The 22,731-nt window shown below is 34.2% G+C and overlaps 3 protein-coding genes and 1 long non-coding RNA gene across 10 annotated transcripts; 2 read left to right on the forward strand and 2 right to left on the reverse strand.

Moving 5' to 3' along the window:
- The first annotated feature begins 952 nt into the window (after window positions 1-952).
- Window positions 953-4,537, forward strand: LOC123200808 (uncharacterized serine-rich protein C215.13-like). Its single transcript, XM_044616192.1, has 6 exons — window positions 953-1,094; window positions 1,938-3,164; window positions 3,377-3,427; window positions 3,499-3,597; window positions 3,745-3,909; window positions 4,161-4,537. The coding sequence occupies exons 2-6, from the start codon at window positions 1,962-1,964 to the stop codon at window positions 4,320-4,322; spliced, it is 1,680 nt and encodes a 559-aa protein (XP_044472127.1). The 5' UTR covers window positions 953-1,094; window positions 1,938-1,961; the 3' UTR covers window positions 4,323-4,537.
- A 1,964-nt stretch (window positions 4,538-6,501) lies between these two features.
- LOC123199950 lies at window positions 6,502-9,256 on the reverse strand. The gene is made up of 2 exons (XM_044615005.1): window positions 8,975-9,256; window positions 6,502-8,741 (listed from the first exon to the last, which is right to left on the reverse strand). Exon 2 carries the CDS (start codon window positions 8,247-8,249, stop codon window positions 6,990-6,992), a length of 1,260 nt encoding a protein of 419 aa, XP_044470940.1. The 5' UTR covers window positions 8,250-8,741; window positions 8,975-9,256; the 3' UTR covers window positions 6,502-6,989.
- Window positions 9,257-10,143: 887 nt separating this feature from the next.
- LOC123200389 lies at window positions 10,144-14,355 on the forward strand. Of its 7 annotated transcripts, none has more exons than XR_006498539.1 (8): window positions 10,149-10,376; window positions 10,608-10,707; window positions 10,859-10,956; window positions 11,406-11,492; window positions 12,091-12,270; window positions 12,357-12,413; window positions 13,383-13,552; window positions 14,184-14,355. It is a non-coding gene; the product is annotated as an uncharacterized LOC123200389 (long non-coding RNA). The 7 variants fall into 7 exon arrangements; XR_006498537.1 differs by having other exon boundaries at window positions 12,094-12,270; XR_006498541.1 differs by having other exon boundaries at window positions 12,154-12,270.
- Window positions 14,356-15,456: 1,101 nt separating this feature from the next.
- On the reverse strand, window positions 15,457-21,706 carry LOC123200595 (plasma membrane ATPase). The gene is made up of 16 exons (XM_044615854.1): window positions 21,603-21,706; window positions 20,124-20,243; window positions 19,763-19,999; window positions 18,901-19,662; window positions 18,699-18,821; window positions 18,509-18,613; window positions 18,284-18,428; window positions 17,991-18,155; window positions 17,410-17,648; window positions 17,269-17,301; window positions 17,087-17,168; window positions 16,828-16,988; window positions 16,536-16,709; window positions 16,234-16,416; window positions 15,888-16,069; window positions 15,457-15,799 (listed from the first exon to the last, which is right to left on the reverse strand). Exons 1-16 carry the CDS (start codon window positions 21,657-21,659, stop codon window positions 15,703-15,705), a joined length of 2,865 nt encoding a protein of 954 aa, XP_044471789.1. The 5' UTR covers window positions 21,660-21,706; the 3' UTR covers window positions 15,457-15,702.
- Between the last annotated feature and the right edge of the window lie 1,025 nt (window positions 21,707-22,731).

Consider the following 22,731-nt stretch of genomic DNA (forward strand, 5'->3'; position numbering starts at 1 on the left):
ATATGTATTTTGTTGGTAACATTTTTATTATTAATATATATTAAATTATGTATACAAATATATAAATTGGTAAAAAAAATCTATTTGGATATATTTAGAAAAAATAAAAAAAAAACCAAACTACATAAATATTGGTTAATTCAAAAATTGAAAGCCGCCTTTATCAACCCACATCGCGTATAGAGCACGCGCTTGTAATTCATGTACTTAAAAAAAAAAAGAAATTAAATATATAATTAAAAAAGGTCAGGCGGCCAAGCTGTTGGATGTCGGCCAGTAGGCGGGCCCGTGAAAATCATTGAATCTGTACCGTCCAAATATTAATATAATCTAACAGCGTCGTGGGTCTTTGTCAGTCGTCAATCTTTGACTCTCCAAACCCAAATCAACGGTCAAAAATAAAAAATTTTCACTAGGACGGCACTGCCTTTGCTTGTATTCGGTGCACCTCTTTTCTCATCTCAATTTTTAAGGGAGTAAAATGCATTTTTTTTTTTTAATTGAGAACATCAACTTTGTTTAATTAAAGACACTTAATTTTTTATAATTTTATTGAAAATTTTACTTTAAAATACTAAACTATTACCAAATTATTATAAGAAAATATAATAATTTTTTTGTTAAAAATATTAATATGATTATTTTGATATGTCATAAGGTTAATTTAAGATTTTTGAATAATATAATTATCAATGTTATGCTTGTCTTGATTATTATTTGTAAATATGTAATTATTTTTTTACTATGTTAGAAATTAATTTTTTTTTTTTGGAGAGAATTGATCTTTTTAATTAAAAAAAATCATAAAATTCAGTTACTTTAATGGTAAAAAACCAAGTTTAATTAAACACATCCTTCTTGTTATGTCATGTAAAATCAAATTCTTAATTTTTTAAATTAATGATAATTAAGTAATATTTAGATTTAATTATTATAAATAATCAGACTCAGGCTCAGCTTACCATATCTGCAAGCTGCCTGCCCATGCCGTGTACCTTTCAAACACACGTTTTGGATTCTGATCTTCAGAAGTCCTTCTCACGTCAATAACCAAACACGTCTCTGAGAAGAGAAAGGCAAGGAAGAAGAGATAGGTGATTCAAGAATCTTGATATTGTTCATCCCTCGATAATCAGTTTCTGTTTTGGATTGTGTTGAACTGTTGATGTTTTTTATTTGAATTTATTTTTTTGAAGAAGAACGTAGTGGTTGTTGTTGAATAAATCTAGGTCTAGGGGATGGTTCAGCTTTTGAGAGGCCGTTAATCACGGAGAAAGAGTCTTTTTTTTTTACTTTAATTTCTAGGAAATAGAAAAAAGAAGGAACAATAGAAAGATTGTGTGGAGAATAATTGAAGCAAAGCTTTGGCCTTAATAAAAGAAGGGACCCTTTTTCTCGGGATCTAAATATTGCCCATTTGGCATTTGGGGTCCTCTTTGTTTCTTGTGTGTGTTCTTCAGAGTCTGAAAAATATGAAACTATTAACTATTATATGATTTTTATTTTTATTTTTATTTATCAATAATCCAGGTATTTATTTTATTTTTGTTATTAGATTCTCAACTGTTATCTGAATTTGTAACAGAATTTAAAATTATCTTTGTTGTTCAAGGTGTTAGAAAAAATATGCAAATTTTTGTTCTTGTGATTGAACTTTTTTATGTTTCAATGTTTAATGAACCGTTATAAATTTTGTCCAACTGTGGCGGATATGGATATAGCATCTGTAAGGTAGAACATCCTAGATTTAACCATGTGAGTTGTTGATGACATATTCTGGATTTACTGTGTTATTTATAACGTGATGGGACTGTTCTATAATTGTTGTGAGATGATCAATGAATTGTAATAGACTACTGTTGGTAGTGTTAATTAAAGTTTGAATTGATGCATAACATTGAGGAAGGATTTGATCGCCTGATTCTGTGTTGTTTCAGATATAAGGGATTGGTACTGGATACATGGATGGATGTTCTGGTAAAAGAGCTGTCGATGGGCTTGTTGTCACGAGAAAGGGTTCTGGTCTTGTTCCAAGAGATACTGTTAGTAATAGAGACCAAAATGCTCAATTTTGCAACAGAGTTGGTTGCAGTGGCCGGCTGAATTCCATGAAAGGCACTCAAATTGACTGCTCTGAAAAAGCTAAATATTCAAGGTCTTCATTTCGCCCTTCTTCTAGTGGCAAGGAAATAATTGGAGGCTCCTCAAGGACTTGTGCAGCAGTCAGCAATGCAAAAAAGTCCTCCACAAATCCCCCGAAAAAGGGGTCTCCCCAAATTGACACAGATTCATCTGAAACTAGTAGTGTTCAGGATGAGCCACCGGTTTCAGAACTCACACCTCTATCTGGAAAGATTCAAAGAGGGCTTCGCCCTGAATCTGAAGACACGAATTCTAGGGCTGTTATGACGACAGAAGAGGCAAGCTCGAATGCAGTATCAAACACAAGATCCCGGAGGAATTTCCGTCAGAGATCTGGATTGGGCAACCGAGATATTTCAGGTGGTTCCTCTGTGTCTTTGCCATCTAGGAGTACCTGTCAGACAGCAGCTGCTAACACAAGCAGGCATGGTTCTACAAATCTAAGGTGCAACTCTATTTCTGATGTTATCCCCTCCAGTAGTAGTAGTTCTTTATCACAGTCACGCATTAGTAAAAGGAAGGATATGGTTAAAAAGAGAAATTCAGAAGGTGAAAGTAGTTTATCCTCTAGAGGGAAGAAAACAACTGAATCATCGCCAGAAGTGCGGAATCACAGTAATAACCATGGTGTCTGCATTTCTGATTCAAGACGAGCCAGGAATTGGCCTCCTAACAGGGATAATGGTATTACATCTGTTAGGACACGGAGATCAACCAATGTTAACAACCGGGCAAGGCTCTCTAATCAAGGAAATGGAAATGTTTTAGCACCAAACGAGTCCCCTATTGGGTTTCCACAAGTGTCTGAATCTGATATATCTAGTGATTTAAATGTTCCTTCTTCATCTCCTCTGTTCCCTTTTGAAACTCCGTCAGGTTGCCGGGGTTCTTACAGTCGACCTGGCAGTAGCAGTGGAAGTTTACAAGGTTTTGTACCTGGTAGTCCCTCAGAAGTTGGCATTGCTCGCTCCTTAATCAGTCGTGATAACTTTGGGCACTACAACATAGATGGCATTGCAGAGGTATTAATATTTGCAGTATGAATGTTGTTTTAGATTTCTTTTGCATGTAAATTCTGGGAGTAAAAAGGATTGTTTCCATAGAGGTATTTGGTTTGTGTGATACTCTTTGAACAGTGTGGAATAGTCTTGTCCAAAGAGGCAAAAAATGAAACAGTAAAAATTTGTTAATGATGTAATTGTTTTAATATATGTGTTTTTATTATATCTTGCAGGTATTGTTGGCACTTGAGAGGATTGAACAAGATGAAGAATTATCTTATGAGGTAGTGAACTTTCAATTTTTTGGTTCCAGCAAACTGACTAGCAGTTTTAAATATTTCCTTTTGTCTTGCAGCAATTACTTGTTTTAGAGACCAATTTGCTCCTTAATGGCCTGAATTTTTACGACCAGCATAGAGACATGAGACTGGATATTGATGACATGTCGTATGAGGTTTGTTCTCTGTTATGATAATCTTGCAAGTCAATCAGGATTTTTGTCTTGCCTTTAGCTTTTGTATTTTAATTTTATACATATTAATAATATTCGATACTGTTTTTGGCTTTTCTTACATCATAGCTTTTCACTGGTACATTACAGGAGTTATTAGCTCTGGAAGAGAGAATGGGTACTGTGAGCACTGCATTAACGGAAGAAGCAATATCAAAATGCCTTACAACAAGCATTTATCACTCAAAAGCTCCAATGGATGCCATTATGAACTGCAGTGACAACACCGATGACGTTAAATGCTCTGTTTGTCAGGTCTGTTAAATGCATACTTAAAAGAGCTTGCTTTGTTTCAGTTGATAATTTGTAGATGGTGTTCTTTTAGTGATTTTAGCACCCGTTTTTTTAAAAGCATAATTAGAACTTAGTTTGCTGGAATGTGAACATAACATGTATACACTACCAGATCAGATTTAATTTTATGTCACCCATTTTGCACTGCATATTGAACTTTGTTTCCTTCACTGAATCAAATTTCTAAAACATGCATTGTTCGATCATCACAGGAAGAGTATTTTGCTGGAGATGAAGTGGGGAGGCTACATTGTCAGCATAGATATCATGTGGCTTGCATAGAGCAGTGGCTACGGCTGAAGAACTGGTGCCCTATTTGCAAGGTAGCAGCTGAACCCTTGCCGCGGTCTTCACAACAAGATTCAATTGTTTAAAATGATGCAGGAGACAGACTTCTTCTTTTGTTCATTTTGTAACAATTAAGGGAGTCCCTTCATCTTTAATCTTATCTTCTTTATGTACATAACAAGTGCCCCATTCATCTTCATCAAGTAATAAACCCAAAGAAGCTGATCTGCTGTGGGAATTCCATCTTCTCATTAAAAAAGTAAACTGTGAATGAAATTTTATACAAATTTCTGTTCTTTTATTGGTTTTTTCTCCTTTCGTTTAAATGTGATAAATATGTACTAGGGATCTAATCCAAATTGATTTGGCTCAAATAAGTTAATCTTTAGTTACAGCTTTAGTTTGGTTTTATATTGATTCATTTGTCCATTCAATTTTGATAATACAATTTACCTAGCTGATAGCCTTTTAGGGTTATTGTTTGTCAATTAGAATGGGATATTATGAATTTAAACTGAATTTAAGTTTGGTCTTGTATTCTATTTGACTTGAATCAAATTCATTCCAGTACAATATGTAGGTCCAAAAAATAAATGGGTTTGAAAGGACCATCAAAGGAAAAAGAAATACTTGGTGATTGCATTAGCACAGTAAGGGTCCATTACTCATGTTTCTTAAATAATAATAGATAAGGATAAAGTTAATTCTCAATTAATTTTTGGCATTGAAGAATGAAAAATACAATGACAAGGGACAGAAAAGTCCCATTGTCTAGATGTCTTCTTTCTATAATCCACAATTGCACTTTTTCTGTTTTTCCATTCCATTAGTAGATTTGCCTCCCACCAAACCAAAATCAACTGCCGCTGGTACCAATGAAGAAAAGTACACTGAAATTTAGAATAACAAGATGAAGAGACAATAGGGTTTTTAAAATGGTTTGGAAAATAAATCAAGTTCAAGAGTTTACGTCCACAAAGGTATTATTAAATGAGAAATAGAGAAAATGGCAATATTACAATATTAGGCATTGTAAGTGCTTATCGAGTGTTAAAAGTGCACTTTAACTTCTTTATCATTTTGAATTTATTATAATGGATTTAGGGTTAAATAAGTAAAATCTGGAATCATATAACTTATGGATAATGTTATAATTACGTGCTCGTGATATAGTAACGAGGTAATTATATTTTAATTATAATTATTAAAATTATGAAAAATAGTTTTATCATAACAAAAAACTATTATTTAAAGTTGGAGAAATAGGGAGAGTTTTGGTAGACATTGACTCTTTTATAGATGGCTAGATTTATGTCAAGTTAAATTCGAATTCATTTGAGCCCAAGCTCAAATTCAGACTTATTGAGCTCGTTGCAGTTAAATTCATACTCGATTTAAGTTTGATTTGACTCATTTTAAGCTCAAACTTTTAACTAATTCGTTATTAAAACAACGTCATTTTAATATATATTGATTAAAATAACGTTATTTTGTATTAAAATTTTTAACTCACGAGTTCGATCTTGCTCGAACTTATTTAAGACTCACTTATTTCGAACTTGTTTAAATCAAACTTAAGCTCAAACTCTGTTCGAATCCAGCGCTACTTTCACATCTGTTATTGAAGCAAGCTTAATATGCCCGATTATTGGGTTCAAATAAGACAAAGCAATCCAAAAAACTTGTTAAGTTTCCAGAACCCTCCTCTCCTCTGAGCATCAGAAACAATGTTAACAAGATTACCGCTTCCTCCTTATGACTGAGAAATGCTCCGATGAGGTTTGAATCCAGCCACTCTGCACCAGAAGGACTTCTTTTCTGGTAACAAGTATTTACGATAAACATATCATTATTGATTAAATAATTTTAAATTAAAAAAAATTAAAAATTAAACTATCCAATTACATGATAATACAACATTAATATCCGATTATTTCCATTTTTGTTAGTATTAAGAAGCTGCATAAGTTTGGATTCAGTGAATCAATTTTGATTTTCTCAACTAATGGTGTTATTTGTATCCTCCAGTATAGTTTTACTGTTACTGATCTTTTAGAGATAGCAAATTGAAATTAATAAATTAAGCACTGCAGAGCATCCAAGTAAAAGAACATTAGTCTCAGGAATAAGAATATATGTGCCACCTGATTTTCAAGCGTACATGGTGAACCATGGCTAGAGAATCCAACATCTCTGTCATATTTACTCATCATAGAATTTTCAGGTGTCATTAAGCTGAAACATTCAAAATAATAACACTGACAATTAAATGGATGTCAATTTGTTATTAATGTTGGAATTCCAATCAATTCTCAGATCCTAAATTACATACAGAGCAAACTGCAGCTCTAACTCGAGTGATTGATTATACCTTTCATCAAGCCACAAAACAGTATTCCTGCAAAACTTTCTTAGATTTCCTCCTCATTGGCTGTAATATACATGGGAAAGTCGAGATCTGTCGCAATGGCAGGAGACAGCCGACATCAATTTTAATCATACAATGGGCAGCCAAGGATGAGACTTGCTTGGTTGCCGTTGAATGAGATGCTGATGCATCTGGGATCTGCAGAACACAAGAATTCGTATCTTTCAAGGGGCCATGGCATAAAGCTGAAAGACGGCCAGCTGGTTCAGCCTGCAATATGTATGAACTGGGAGCTTCAAAGATTTTCACCAATAGTTACCATCTGAACCAGAACAGACTGACCCAACCATAATTATGGGACAAAAAAAACTCTTTCTATGCATTTTCATTCCTCGAAAGATTCCATGCAAATTTTGTCCAGCAGCAATGGCCAATCTTCTCCAAGTTGCTGTGGATTCAGCTCCATTGCAACCCTGAAATCAAGCAAAGATATCGAGCATTGTGGTCTTTGGTTCTGCATAATTTCCAGATGACGACTACTATTCTGAACATGGAAGTGATTACTAGGCCAAATCCCATTTATAACTCTGCCCTGAATCTGTTGCTTGTTGATGATATGCTTTCTTGGCTCATGTGCAGACCTTGATCCAACCAACTCCACACATGACTGGATCAACTTCTTCAGATACACATCTAACATGGTATTAAGAGTATTAGCACATTCCAGTGAAACAGTTCCAAGGCCCTGAGCTGCAGCAATCTGCTCCATACGTTTCCTAAGTGTCTCACTATCACACAAACCACAGCTGTCGTAATAGCTGACAAACTCACCAGTACTTTGTACAGGAATAGTTTTACGGGTCCCACCTACACTAGCTGAGCAAAATGGAATCCCAAGGGGAGCAACTAGAGGACTCCTAGAGAAAATCAATTGGTTAGCTTGCTCCACTTCTTCCCCATCTTCAAATAAACCAACTCCAGCTCGATCTTTACTTGGTATCCTTGGTCTTTCAGTGGCTCGAACTGATCTGTCCTTTTCATTATCAGGTTGCTCTGCAACTGCATGAAGATGGTGCACTGGTCTCTGATAATCACAAGGTGTTAAATCCCCATTTTCCAGATGAAGCTTACCACCACTATCTTCTGTACCTAATGACTGCTGAGAAACACATTCAACCTTTCCATTTGGTCCCAGCAAACTAGACCTATCCCTGACCTTCCGATCACGACCCTCGGATCTAACCTTTCGTGGGGACACTGGCAAAACTCCATTCGACCGTATAGGAGCACTTTGATTCTGACTTGGAGCAAGTGAGCCACTTGGTTCATGCCCATCTTCTCTACTGGGAGAACCTTTTATTCCTTGAGTTACAGATTTCGTAAGCTTTGTCTCATTAAATGGTGGCGGGGACTTAGCTTGACATGCATTTTTCAAGATTGCAAAAAGCAATTGATTATGCAGGGGAAGATTCTCCCTTCCAAGTAGGCGAAAGCAAATCTGATCAAACTGAATCTTATTTATTTTCTGATTCAAAAACCTATTCAAAGTATAAAAATACTTCTTTGACCTATCAACCCCAATCTTTTTCACTATCTGAGTTTTCAATTCAACCAAATCAATTCTAGAACTTTGTTGAGGTTGCATTTCTCAACGAACAGATTCATACACCTTCACAAAACTAAAAATCCCAAAAATAAACCCCACAGAATTCTTGTTATTCCTGCATCAGAAGAACCACAAATTCCTCCACCCCCATAGGCTCACATGGAAATCAAAATCTAAAACTCTGCATATCTTAAGAGATAGACTCAAAAAAAAAAAAAAAAAAAAAAAAAAAAAGAGATCCACCAAAATAATTTTAAAATCCCAGAAATCTCACTTCCAGAGCAAATTTCAGTTATTTCCGTTTCCAGACAACCCAAATTCACCCACCCAGCCACAATACAATGCAAACCCAAATCTCATCTTCGCAAGAAACCAAAACCCTAAAAGATCAATCTCACAGCACGAGTCATTCCAAACGCACGAAAACAAACCCAATTCATCCAAATACAGAATGAATCAAAACCCTAAGTTCAAATCACCAAAAACAACCACGACCTCCCACGAACTTCACGAACCGTAAAAGTATAAGCACTGCACCGATTAAATTAAAACCCTTTATTGTTTGCACGTATTTTAAAAGCTTGAAACTTCAAATTTCGAAATTTGAAGTCCAACAAAAGAGATCAGTAAGTTTGATATTTGAGTTTACAACAGAGTACGAATTAAAGAAGAAAATCAAATTACAAAGAAACTAAGCACAATGAAGACTGAAAACTAAGCTTAACAGTATATATTCAATGTTTACAGATTGATTGAAGCCTGACCTTAATGAACTTGACGCTCAATAAGTTGGGTTATGGTCCTTCGCGGCTTGAAAATTTTGGCTCTCTGCTCATCAAATTTATTTTTTTTTCAAATTTTTGAAAATTTGGACTGCATTTTCTATTGGGTATTGCGTTTTGAATTCAATTTGTGATTGAAGTTAGGACGGTTCTGATTGTGTAGCTCGATCACTGCTCTGCGCTCCTTGGCTTCTCTTCTTTCTCGGCAGCTCTCTCCCCTTCGTGTCTTTTTAGTGCAAACGTGTCCATTTCTTTTTAATTTTATATATTTCTATGTTTATTTACTAATTATATATATATATATATTTTATATTTTTGTTTTATATTTTACAGTTATTTTTACACAACCATGCGCACAAGTTGACTCTCTTTGTGTTTTCAAAATAAAACTAATTTATGATATTGTCCAAATCCCAATTTCCCATTCAATTTTATTGCTTGGGGAGATAGTAATAAAGTCGTTAAGACTAAAGCCGGGGTTGATCCTATCCAAAAGCTTTAATTAGTGAAGTTAGTATTACATAATTAAAATTTAAAAATTATATATATATAAAAAAAATTCGAGAGTCATTTTAAACATTTCGTAAGTTGAATCACGATGTAATATTATTTATATCGATTCAATCAGGAGTCAATTGGATTCAATGGTAATTACGAGTTTTAATTATCTATTAATATGAATTTTAATGTAGATTTGTTTAAAAGAATTTGATCCATGTAGCATAAAGAATGGATTCTTTGTTTTGTTCATTTCTTTATTTCTTTTCTTACTTTTACACCTTATTGAAATTTTGGTTATTTTGGTGTAATTAATTTTTTTAATACTAAAATTATATATATTTATAAAAGTATTATTTAAATATTAATAATAATTTATTATTATATTAATAAAAAAATAATAATAAATTGTATAATAATATATTATTATTATTAATACAATTAATATTTATTATTAATGTGGATAATAAATATCATGTTTTTCTTAATTATTATATTCACTATCTTTAATAAAAACACGTTATGTTGCAATTATCAGAAATTTATTATAATTTTATTTTGTATTAAAAAATATTTAAAAATGTATATATTATTTTATTGGTATTATTTTGTTTAATAAAATATGTTATTGTGTGATGAAAACTCGTATATTACTGTATTTTGCCTGTAAGCAAATGGAGAGCCACATTGAACAGTGGCTGAAGAAGCCAAAAAAGAACCCATTTTTAGGAGACAACTTTGCTCGCAAGGTTTTGTTTTTCAATTTCCCTAATTTTTGTTTTTCTAATTTTACTAGCATTTTTTTATTTTATTAAGCACGCCAATCTTAAGTCTGCGGCCACTGGAACTCTTTACTGTATGTTCATATCCAGTTATGGGAGCACAGGTGAACATTTCACTGCCTTCATTTCATTTCTTTGCAAACTTCAGTACTTATTTCTATTTGTTTGTCACTTTATATTATTTCAAATTAATATTCTTAATACCAGCATTTTATTTTGCTGCTGGGATTTTGAGTTAACTGTTAATATATGGACTTTGCATGATCAGAAACGTAGATTTTGTAGTTTGTTCATTATCATCTGTTAAACAGAATACTGGGTTTTTTACTTTGCAGAATTTTATGCGAGAGGATAATGTACGGTTGGAGACTTCGAGAGACAGATGTATTTCATATGAATTTCAACTTTTATCTCGTAATGCTATCTTTTAAGGATGTATGTATGCTTGCTATTTTTGAATATATTAAAGCTTTTATACTTGTCAGCAGTTTCGAATGTTTGCCTCTATTGCCAAGATTGTCATATGGCTATTTGCATGTTTGGTTATTATCAAGTGCTTTGAGTAATAACCTGTGCTGTTTATCAGGTTAATATGGAGGCTGACAGTAGGGCAATGCCAGTGGACGCAAATATCCCTGCAGATTCCCATTTTCAGGAAAGATTACTTATAAAATTGGCAATAAGGTAACATATCCTAGTAATTATAGATTTATATCACGCCCACTTGCTGAAAGAAGATATGGTTTTTTATTTTTGAGATTGGAAGTGTTCAAATGTTGGTACACAAGCAGAAACTAATGAAGCATTGCAAGAAATGAGAAGAGAAAGTATTATTTCAGGAATGTATTAGCAAAATATAGAGCAGTTTCATAAAATGTAACAGGGAGATTGAAATAGAAAGATCTGAATATGCACTTTTTTCTGCATGGCCGTAGTATTTAAACCAAGAGTGTAGATAAAACTTTCATTGTTAGACTGTTTGGCTACCGATGAGGAAAACTTAATTCTAACATCAGTAACACATTAACGTTTGGATGTAAATTTACCCATAAACAATCTCATTATATGATTTTACTAAATGGTTTTGAGTTGAGGTTGCATTGCTTGTTTGTCAGCTAATTTTGTGTTAACAGGTATTTTGTTGTTTGGAAGGGGCAAGAATAGGCATTCAATATGAGACATCTTTTGCAGCTATTCCTGAACCTGAATTATTTATTACTGTAAGTTATCTGGTTATCATGTTGGATGTCTCTGCAATTATAATTTTGTGCTTGTCGTCTCTATGAGTTATCTAGTTTTTGTGGTTATTACAGATGTTAGTAAACGTCTTTTAAGGATTGGCTTAATTGGTTCTTGGCCCCATTATAAAATTTTACCCTGCATACTTCTTTTAGCAAACCATTAATCACTTTTCACCAAAACTGGCTGCTTAACTTTTTTATATATTCCTGGGGAGGTCTTTTGTAATGGGTGCGCTGTGCACTGATATCTTAAGCTATTTTGCTGTCTTGGTGATAGAAGTTTCTATTTGATTTTAGTTTTTCAAGTTCCTGATGTATATCTCTTTCTTGCTGGGGTTTACAGAACAAAAGTTTTGTGGATTTCTTTCTTAAAAGGTTGACTAACCTTCCCTGGAAGAAACCTTTTTTTGCAATTTCATTTGAATGTTGATCTATGAGAATGACTCTTCTGTAAGAATTTATCAGTTGTTTCTGTCCTCTTTTCTGAGATGTAATACTCATGCATAGAGTTTCTGACCAGAAGGAAATTTTTATGATTAAAATTCTTTCTGGCTTTTAAAATAAGATGATCTTGTAGCAGGGATCATCCATTAGTTTAAGCTATAAGGAAACTGATTCTCTTTTGGTGATTTTGCTGGAGAACCTTGCAAGCTGTACCACTCTGTGCTGCAGAGCAAGTCCTTGAACACACAATTCCTTTCTTTCTACTGATACCAGAAACAGAAAATGATCTTCTTTCGTCCAATGCCATGTTAAGGTTGGTTGCCTGACTTTTACATTTTTGAGTTGATTTTACTGCTATATTTAACCTGTTCCAAATATTCTTCCATGGTTTACTTTCAGAGATTCATAAATCACATTGGAGAACTTCTACAGACATATGTGGATTGACAAGAACAGGTGTGGTGCTGGTATGCATAAACATTTTAAGTAATCTTTTGTTGCTACAGTGGTGCACTGCAATATTCATACACATTCATCTATTTTTTTGAACAACAGAAGATTGTTTGTGATATATATGATAAGGGAAGTAAAACATAAGCCATGAAATGTGTTGAAGATTGTGTGAACTTAACTGCCTGTTCAGTGTTGTGGTATTATGCATTCGATTGCATGAATTGTGGGAAAATTTTATGGTAAAAGAATGATGTTAAACAAGGAAGTTTGTACTTGGAATGTCGCATGTGTAAGTAATTAAGGTGATAGTTGGCAACATTCTAGTTGCATGCCTAATGCTAGTACTTAAGAAGGTGCACCACATTCGTTGCATATATTTGTTTAAGTAAAACTATATGCACAAATAAGTCTTATTAATTTATTCATACAAACTAAACGTGACAATATATGATTGAGTGATTTTGAAGTGAAAGAGAAAGTAATCATATTACCTAATCATACACTGACATATCAGTTTGTATAGATAAGTTAGTAAGATTTGTTTCTATATATATCATTACTCTATCTGTTTTGCACTATGTACATTCTTGTGTTTTGGTGATGAATTCAATAGATGTACATCCTTTATGCTTTCCATATCTCATGCAGGTGCGACTTTTTAAGGAATTGTAGATGATTCTAATCAATAGGTGTATTTTTGTGTATTTACTTATTCATCTTTCTGAAATGTTGTCTACGGTTTTCTGTTATTTTTTGATAGTCAAAAGTATAATTCCTAGCTGATGCTATTTGACTTGGTATGAATATTAAAGTATGATATGAATGACAACTCTTGTTGATGTCAAAACTTAAATGAGACATTAGCAATTCCTTGAACAATGGATGTGTGATTCTAATTGAGGAACATATAAGTTCTCTTTGAGGCTGAATACAGTTATGCTGCTGTCTTAACTGTGTCTTTGCTTTTTGCAGCAAGGTAATGGTGTCTCTTAGGTGCACTGATCTCATCTCTGTGCTTTCTAGTCAAGTCAGAGTCCTGGTATGGCCAACATCTCAAATCAAGAAAGTCGGTATAAGTTACCCCTCTCCTGCCAGCCTATCTTATGTAGAGGATGCAATAGGACCCTTGAGCTTACCAGAAGGTGAGTTGCCTTTTTTCAAGTTAAAAAGTTTTTTAATCTATCAAAGTTCAAAAATTCTAGTGTTGGATGATATTTTAGTGAGGTATTATAATTGTGGATCTGGACAATGTAGTTCATTTTTCCTGTTAAGTGAGGGGTGGGGTTGGCTATGAGATATTCTCAACTGTCAAATTTTTCTATGAAATACTGGTATTGTTTTGGAATCGCATCTCAGAAAAACACAGCTAAGATGCAAATCGAATGCAAAGGAGATCTAATTTGAGTAATAATACACGTACATGCATTTTTTATTAACTTATTCATACAAATTAATATAACAACATATGAGTGAGTGATTTTAAAGTAAAAGAAAAAATATCCAATCACATTTTATCATATTAGTTTGTATGCATAAGTTAATAAGAAATATTTGTACACGTGGTTTTATTCATCCAAATTTCTATTAGACTTAATATTAACGCCATTTTCAAGTTTAAGGAGACATATATTGGCACAAAACCAATTTATGACTTAAAGATGATTCTTTTCATGTTGGGTAGCAGCCTGCTTTTCTCTTAATATAACAGTCTTCAGTTTTCTAATTTCTCTACTGTTTTTCCCTGTCTTGTTTCTGGATTATCAACATTTGCAGAGATCGTATTGAATCTGCCCAGCAAGGAGGATAAAGTCATGTTTTTCAATATGATGACATAGTAATTGACATTTTTATTATTTTATTATTATTTTTTAAAATATGTGATATGAAAAATGAGATTTTCGATATACAATACAAGATACAATTTTGAGTGCCATGGTAATTAGTTGATGAGATTTTAACAATATTCGTTGCATCGCAATATGAAAGCACAGCTAATTATCACTGAAGTGTGGTTATTTGCCATGAACACACCAACCCAATCTTTTTCTCCAAACTTCATCTTTTCATAATGTTTGAATTATAAAAAAGGCATGGCATTTCATATTATTCAAGTTACCATCTTCCAACATATCTAGAATTTCTAATGTATGGTAATACATTGTTTAGGATATGAATTTTGGAAGCAAGATTTTAAAGATTAGACCAGATTGCAGGTAAAACAAAAACAGAAATCGTTTTAACAATTGGACTAGATTGGATCATGGTCTAATCACTAGAATAACCCTTTTTTGGCTCTAAAATTATTGGTGTTATGTCTTGCGTAGATTCAAACTAACTTATTTAATCTAAATTGTGATTTAAATTCGAACAATTTGGAGTGAATCCAACCTTGCGTTTAAAAGTAGATTATTGCTAAACCCATCACCCAATGGAGAAAGCTTTTAGAACATAGAATTATCATCATGGGTTATTAGACAAAATGAACTGCTATTTCACCAACAATCACTGTTGATTTAACAAAGCAAGGATCAGCCAAGAACAATTCAACTCATTATTTTCTAGAGGGAGAGTTCAATTTGAATCCAAAATGGTCAAACTCAAGATCAAACTAAGCTCATTCCATTAGTGAACAGTAAAGATAGATTAAAAACAAATATCACTCAAGAAAGAATATAACCAATGAGACGAGTTTTCATGTACCATGCTAGTAAAATATTGATTTTGAGATATTTTAAGTCAATCTCAAGATTTCATGCACTCAAAAGTCGATCTCGAGATTGATGCACTCAAACTAGAGCTCGAATTCACCAAACAACAGTCTAAGCCCAAGCTGGCTCAAACTGCATCCACCCTCTCATTAACTCCAAAGATTCAGGTAAAATACCATAAGATAGAAACACAAAGAAAGCAAATGGAGAGCAAATCAAGATGACCTTATAGAAGATATAATTGGAAAACCTTCTACACTTAAAACAGAGATAATTGAGCTTTTATAACAGAAATCATTGGTTAATCCTCTTCTGCACTTGATGAAAAAACTCAAGCATTCAAGTGATGTTATTTTGGGCTTTTATAAAAGAGATAACTGGTTCATCTTCTGCACTTCAAACAGAAGACAAAAGGTACTAAGAGAAGATCCAAGGTTACATCACTCCAAATTTTAGCAAAGAGGAAATATCAACTAATCTAGAAGTTATAAAAAAAATAAGTTTGTGCTTGACCCAGCATCTTCATCGTTATAAATTAAGAACTGAGCTTTTATGGCATAGAGACATCACTTGAGAGCTCATTTTTAGACTGTATAATGATGTTGACTTGTATCTATGTCGAGTCCTTTCAGCTTCACAACTGATTCAACATGCCCCTTCAGAGTATTCAATTCCCTTAGCCTGAAAAATGTACTCAAAATACGTCAAATTGGAAGAGAAAGAGATTGCAAATATAGAGTAATGGCTTCATAATGATAACTTTGCTTACCTGGCCACCTCAGCACGTCGCTTAGCTTGCTCGGCGATTTCTGAAAGTTCCCTGTAACTGCTCTTATCAGCGAAAAAGCTGGTTGTTTCTGGTGGTTGAAGGCCATGCAAAGTTCTCTGAGCAGCTGCCCATTGTGCTTCCCTCTCTTCTTTTCCGTAGTCTTTCTTTGTGGTGAAGGCAGTCTATCACAAGAGACAACACATGAGAATAAAGTCAAATTTTCGGATCCGGAAAGTTCAACTGGAGGTCAGACTGCAGAAAGGACTGGTTGAACTGTTTAGTCCAATCTGGGTTTCAAAACCATGCTTAAATTACTCAATCACCAAAAAAATTGGGAGTTGCTTACCTTGTTATCCAGGAGAGTGTTCCAAGCCTTGCCACTCAGAACATAACGGATTCCAAATTTGAGTAAATCAAGAGGGAAGTATGTCACCAGACTGTAAAGCCAGATCACACCAGCCCATCCCCAGCCACAACCCTGTATCCGTGCGAAGCCCCAGTTTGCATATACTGCTATGAATGTTGCTACCTGTTAATTAAGAGTAACAGAGGTAAATGATTATGAGTACGATATGCACTAACAATAGGCATAATTTTATGTATAAACGATGATGTCACTATGTAATTGAGTGTAGATGAACTCCTTACCAATTGTGCGATCACAAATGCTGTGACTAAGAGAAGTCCAGGGCGTTCAATAAAGGACCAACTGCGCGATCTTGTGACAAAAATAAGGGCCTGGCTAACAATACTGACTTGCAAGTATAAAGCTGCCATCATTTCATCCTCGTGATCTCTAATAGATCTCACGCCAAAACGATCCTGCATTATGGAAAAGGACAAACAACTAGAATCATAAGATTTTACAACAATTAATGAATTAAAGTTAATAATGTCATGAATTAATCTATTGTGCAAGAGATGGATAACATGCTCTTACCGGAAAGAAGTCAGTTTTCCTCATTAACCAAAAGAATATTACAGTCATGATTGCTAAATAAGTTCCAAGCACGATACCAGTAGCAAAAATCTCCTTCAATTTCCAGCTGTCTGGTTGAGGAGATGGCTTAACACGATCTTTTGAAATGGTCATGATTGTTCCTAGAGGTTGAAAAAATACATACAATCAGACTTCCAGTGGCTCCAAGTCATGAAATCTTGTGCATATTTACATAATGGTTTATTGAATAAAGTCTTACCATCATTAAGGATGGCAATAATCAGAACCATGAAGGGTGAAAAGTCAAACTTCCATATCAGTGCAATAAGCATAAAGCCAAGCTACAAATTTAATAATAATGGAGATTAAATGATTGTAATTAATGGCTAAAGCAGTTAAATAATAGCACAAACAAATATAGATTAGTTTTGGTTTGCTTACCACAATACGAATGGTAATTGAAACAGCATAAATCTGAGAGGAGAAAAAGAAATAAAGTAATATTAGGCACTCAATTGAATAAATTTCCATTTGAGAATTAGAAGAATAAGAGACGAAATAAAGATATCTTGTGGTACTAACAGTGTAGTTCTTCATCCTTTGGAAAATAGCCCTGCTGGTAAGCACTGCACTTATAATTACACTCAATCCAGGTTCAGTAAGAACAATGTCAGAAGCACTTCTTGCAGCATCTGTAGCATCAGCAACAGCAATACCGATATCTGCCTTCTTCAAAGCAGGTGCATCGTTTACACCATCTCCAGTCATGCCACAAATGTGTTTTCTCTCCTGCAGCCTCTTAACGATTTCATATTTGTGCTCTATCACATCATCAGCAAGAAGAAAAAGATTATAATAGAACTTAAAAGACACCTTTCAACAAATGCTTAGAAAGATAAAAAGTTACTGAATGTGTACATGGATGTGAAAACTTATTTGTCATATTTAGACATCATTGATATAAGAAAAAAAAACCAATGAACTTATCATGCAGCCTGTGGCCCATTCTAAATTTCTTAAATTACATTTGACATGCCTAGATTTAAGTCACACAACCCGTGAATAGTTCCATGGTATTATGTCCACAATGTTATCTACCATATTAACTAGAACTATGCATGGATGCAACGAAATTTATTAAAGAAAAAGGCTGCTAAATGCACCTGGAAACACTCCAGCAAATCCATCAGCCTTCTCAATTAACTCGTCCACAGGGAGGGCAGCAATGGAAGAATCCTTGTCTTGGCCAAGGAGGGCTGAAGAAGGGTACATATTTGTTCCCATTCCAAGCCTCCTGCCAGTTTCCTTGCCAATAGCGAGTTGGTCCCCTATTGACAATATACAAGTTTTAAGCAACAATCTATCAAATATGAATCTCATAATGTTGGAAATGATAAAAAAGTTGTCACTGATATAAAAAGAGAAATGCTGGACATAAAGTTAAAACATTCTTTACCTGTGATCATCTTAACATTGACACCAAGATTGAGAGCCCTTCTAATGGTTTCTGCACTGTCATGACGAGGAGGATCAAAAAGAGGCAATAAACCAACAAACTGCCATGGCGCCCCAGGACTCTCTTTTGTTTTCTCAGGAACTTCCTGTGAGTATTAATATATAATATTATTGACTATTTAATTAAGTTACGCATAGCACAAAATAAGAGTTCAAAGTTCAAGACCTGTCTAGCCACAGCCAAGGATCGAAGTCCACGATCAGCAAACTTATCGATCACTGCATGAACCTTTTTCTTAACATCATCCTTGCAATTGCATAGGGCTATGATCTAGCTTAAAAAAGGCACAAAACTTAGTGATGTACAAATATGATGTTCATGAGCTGTTAACAGTTGAATGAATAACAAATAATACCTGTTCGGGTGCCCCCTTACTAGCACGATGCCAATTTCCATCCGAATCAATGTAGGTGAGAGCAGTCCTCTTGTCAACAGGGTTGAACGGAAGGAAATGAACTTCTTTGATGCCAGCTCTTGCCTGTTAATCATAAATCATGTTACTCCATCAAACGCAAATTAATGCTGGAGGCAGAGAGAAAAAAGAACAAAGATTATACCTCTTTTGGATCTGCAAGCATCCCAACTATAGCAGCATCAATGGCATCCTGATTTTCAGTCCTTGAAGCTCTAGCAGCAAGAAGGATAACATGTTCCTTCTCCACACCCTTTGCAAACACTTCAATCAGGTTTCTGTCAACACTTAGCTTGTTAAGGGTCAGGGTACCAGTCTTGTCACTGCATAGAACATCCATGCCTGCCATTTCCTCAATGGCAGTCATTCTCTTAGTGATAGCACCCTGTTGAGATAGTCGGTGAGAACCTATAGCCATGGTGACAGACAGAACAGTTGGCATAGCAATTGGGATTCCTCCGATAAGGAGAACCAACAAATTGTCAATTCCTTGCCTATACTTGCGCTTCTGTACTGGGTACATGATTATGATTTCAATTATTATACCAATAGCAATTGAGCAAATGCAAAAATTCCCAATGGCAGTGAGAACCTGCTGGAAATGTCCGACCTGATTGGTACTGTCCACAAGATGTGCAGCTTTACCGAAAAAGGTGTGCACACCTGTGGCAATCACAACTGCCTCTATTTCACCTTGTTTACATGTTGAACCAGAGAATACTTCATCATATGGGTTCTTGGTGACAGGAAGAGATTCTCCTGTAAGAGCAGACTGATCAATCTTCAAAGGATCACCCTCAAGAAGACGAGCATCAGCAGGAACAATGTCTCCAAGTTTGATGCTAATGATATCTCCTGGAACCAAAACTGCAGCCTCCTGCTCACTCCAACGGCCATCTCTGAGAACCTATATTAAGTGACGAGAAAAACATCCAGTGAAGTTAGTAAAAACATTAGGGGAAAAGGTATAATTGTTGTTAAGATAATAAAAATTCTGTTAATGTCACCTTAGTCTTGGGAGCAAGATTTGCCATGAGGGCAGCTGCTGCATTACCCGCATTATTTTCTTCAATAAAACTGATTGTGGAGTTGATCACCAATAGGACAATGATACCAACAAAGTCCTGCCAATCTGGAGGCTTTCCACCACCATTAGCCAAGGCAATAGCCATTATAGCAGCAGATTCCATAACCCATGACAATGGGTTCCACATAAAACCCAAAAACTTGAGAATTTTGTTCTCCTGTTTACCAAACACGAAGGCTCAAATTTTAGTAGACTTAATCTTCCCGTACAGTTAATCCATCGATTTTGAATATTGTATTTATATTTTAAATATATTAAAATGTTCCTAAAAAGAAGGACACCTTTTTCTCCTCTAGTTTGTTGGGACCAAAAACGTTCAGCCGATTTTTTCCTTCCTCTTCGGTTAGTCCTTCTCTTGAACATTTCAGCTGCTCAAATACTTCCTCTATGGGTATTTTTTCCTGTTATATCAACAAGCACAGTTCAACTTTCCATAATCAAAGCTAATGGGAAGCATCAATTGGCAATTTTCAACAAAAATAAGATTTTCTTTGTACCAAACACTACATGGCTTACACTGTGATAAGTTTATATCAATATTTAAACAGAAAATTTTATTTTATTTATTTAAAAAAAGGGAGAATTTTTATCAAATGAGTTGTAACAAAACTATGATTTTCTTTATTAGCAAACGACTCGTATAAAAGCCCTGACAGTAAAATCAGCTAAAAGGGTTAGCTCATATGTGAAGAACAGACAAAAGAAAAGTCAAATACTTTTTTTGCCTTTTTTTTATCAGTCCGTCACCATGATTCTGATCTTGCTCAGTTATAAATTCAATCAAACAATAAATTAAACGTTTTTCTTTGAAACTCATCTGTTTGTGACTCTTTTCCCAAGTTAAATTTTTCAGGAAAGAGAATTTCATGCTCATAAACTATAAATTAATTGAAAAAAAAATGAAATGACCAGAATTGCAATGACAGAGGAATAAAGTACCACGGAAGTACTCCAAAACGTCACCAAATAGAATGAAAACGACACACGAGTACTTCAAATTTGTACACACAGGACTGACGACTTCATACATCTATCTGAAAACTTGAACCAGGCAGAAAAAAATTTATTTTAATATTTTTTTCAAAGGGTAGGCTGTTAAATTGAGGAAACAATTGTTTCACGGATAGGATTATAGGTGACATAGGAAAGTGAATACTTTGGTCTTACACCCGCCGATTCAGCGCGTGAAATACGAAAGGAAAGAGAATCAATGCTTTCATCGTCATCCCACTTGTAGCACGTGATTGGGTGCGTGTTATTCACAAAAAGGAATAGACGTGTAGCTACACAGTTCCTTTCGTAAGAGATGATAATATTTTAACGATTATCAAATCAAATAATGATTTATAGATTTAACAAAGTCAAAAATTCGCCGCATCAGGACCGTCCACGTACGAAATTCTTCCAAAAACGTTTCTACCTTCCATAAAATTACACCATCATAGGTGAAATAACATACACCAAAAACTCGCCACCGCCGTCGCAACGGCAGCAGCAGCAGAGGTCGATTTTCAACCAAAGTATCAGATAAATAAAACAGTTGTATAAAAATTCATTCAGTAACAAACAACGAATCAGAAACCAGTTTTAACCAGAACTTATCAATAAAATTATAAATCAATAACGTATGAACGTTCGGATCATTGATCGGTAAACATGCAAGTTATAAAACAAATCCGTATTTAAAAAAACAAACAAAATCGATCAGTTTCTTTCATTATTTTCTCGGAAACCAAACAGAAATATAAGAAGAAGAATACCAGATCAACGGACTCGTTCTTTATCTCTTCTAGACTGATGGCCTTACCGCCGCCCATGTTCGGAGCCCAGCGAGAGTTCACTGTACTGAAAAAACGAAATGCCCTTCACGCTTTATATAGAATAAATGTGGGCAGAAAGAATAATTATTTTTTTCCAAAAATTTTTTTAAAAAAAAGTAAGAAAATCTGTTCACACTGAATCGTTATAACAGCGGAAGAAAATATTATACAGTGGCTACGGACGTCTGCTAACGAGACGAAAGAGAAAAAAAGAGCGCAGTGCTTGAAGCGTGCCACTGAACTCGCAACTCTCCGTTTATATTTTCCTTCCGAGTTGAGGAGCTGTGGAGGACTAAGTTGTCACTTTATGCTTTTTTGATTCACCACGCCCGGGTTTCGTGTGTGAACCCACACGAGACGGTGCGCTTGACTTGTTTTGTTTGGACCGTTGGATTAGTGGTCAATGTAACGTGAACAAAAAACGTTGGGATGACGCAACAGAAAGGATCGTGATGTGTTTGACCTTATTTTATTTTCCATTGATTTTTTATTACAAAAAAAGGAATAAATCTTTTTTAGAAATTTTAATTAAATTACCATAAGATTTTATGAGTTACATAAATACCATTTTAGACGTTATCCATAATTTTGTTACTATATGATTGGTTGAACAATTTTAATTAATAATAAATTAATATTCAATTATATGATAATTTTAATATAAATTATAATTAATTATAAGTATATATAATATCACTCATTAAACCAACATCTCAAATAAAAATAAAATTGTTCAAACATAATTTTTCTTTGCGCCCCAACAAAAAATTCTTACTAAAAAAAAAATCATAGTAGAATCAATCTATTTCACATAAAAAATAATCAAATTAAAAAAAAAACTTTTTTTTGAGATCCATCGCCTCTCGATTTTCTTTGCAAAAACAAGTTTGAATATTCTAAGCTAATAAAAGATAAAATTTTTATTAACTTTCTGTTTTTTTCTCATTTTGATTAAGTCCACAAAAATCAACAAAAAAAAAAATCTTAAAATTAGGTATGTGGGATGGATTGTGTACATGGGAATCAAAATGTTTAAACTAATTATGATGTCTATCCCTAATATGTTGGT

This window comes from Mangifera indica, chromosome 17 (assembly GCF_011075055.1).
Source record: "Mangifera indica cultivar Alphonso chromosome 17, CATAS_Mindica_2.1, whole genome shotgun sequence".
Taxonomy (NCBI): domain Eukaryota; kingdom Viridiplantae; phylum Streptophyta; class Magnoliopsida; order Sapindales; family Anacardiaceae; genus Mangifera; species Mangifera indica.

Bases quoted from the DNA above. Each gene is read 5' to 3' on its own strand.
- LOC123199950 (XM_044615005.1), bottom strand. From the start codon at position 8,249: ATGCAACCTCAACAAAGTTCTAGAATTGATTTGGTTGAATTGAAAACT.
- LOC123200808 (XM_044616192.1), top strand. From the start codon at position 1,962: ATGGATGGATGTTCTGGTAAAAGAGCTGTCGATGGGCTTGTTGTCACG. The intron at 3,428-3,498 runs GTAGTGAACTTT...TTTGTCTTGCAG, and splicing joins ATGAAGAATTATCTTATGAG to CAATTACTTGTTTTAGAGAC. The intron at 3,910-4,160 runs GTCTGTTAAATG...CGATCATCACAG, and splicing joins TTAAATGCTCTGTTTGTCAG to GAAGAGTATTTTGCTGGAGA.
- LOC123200595 (XM_044615854.1), bottom strand. From the start codon at position 21,659: ATGGGCGGCGGTAAGGCCATCAGTCTAGAAGAGATAAAGAACGAGTCC. The intron at 18,822-18,900 runs GTATAATCTTTG...TATGATTAACAG, and splicing joins TGCTTGCAGATCCAAAAGAG to GCAAGAGCTGGCATCAAAGA. The intron at 16,070-16,233 runs GTAAGCAACTCC...CTCTTGTGATAG, and splicing joins ACACTCTCCTGGATAACAAG to ACTGCCTTCACCACAAAGAA.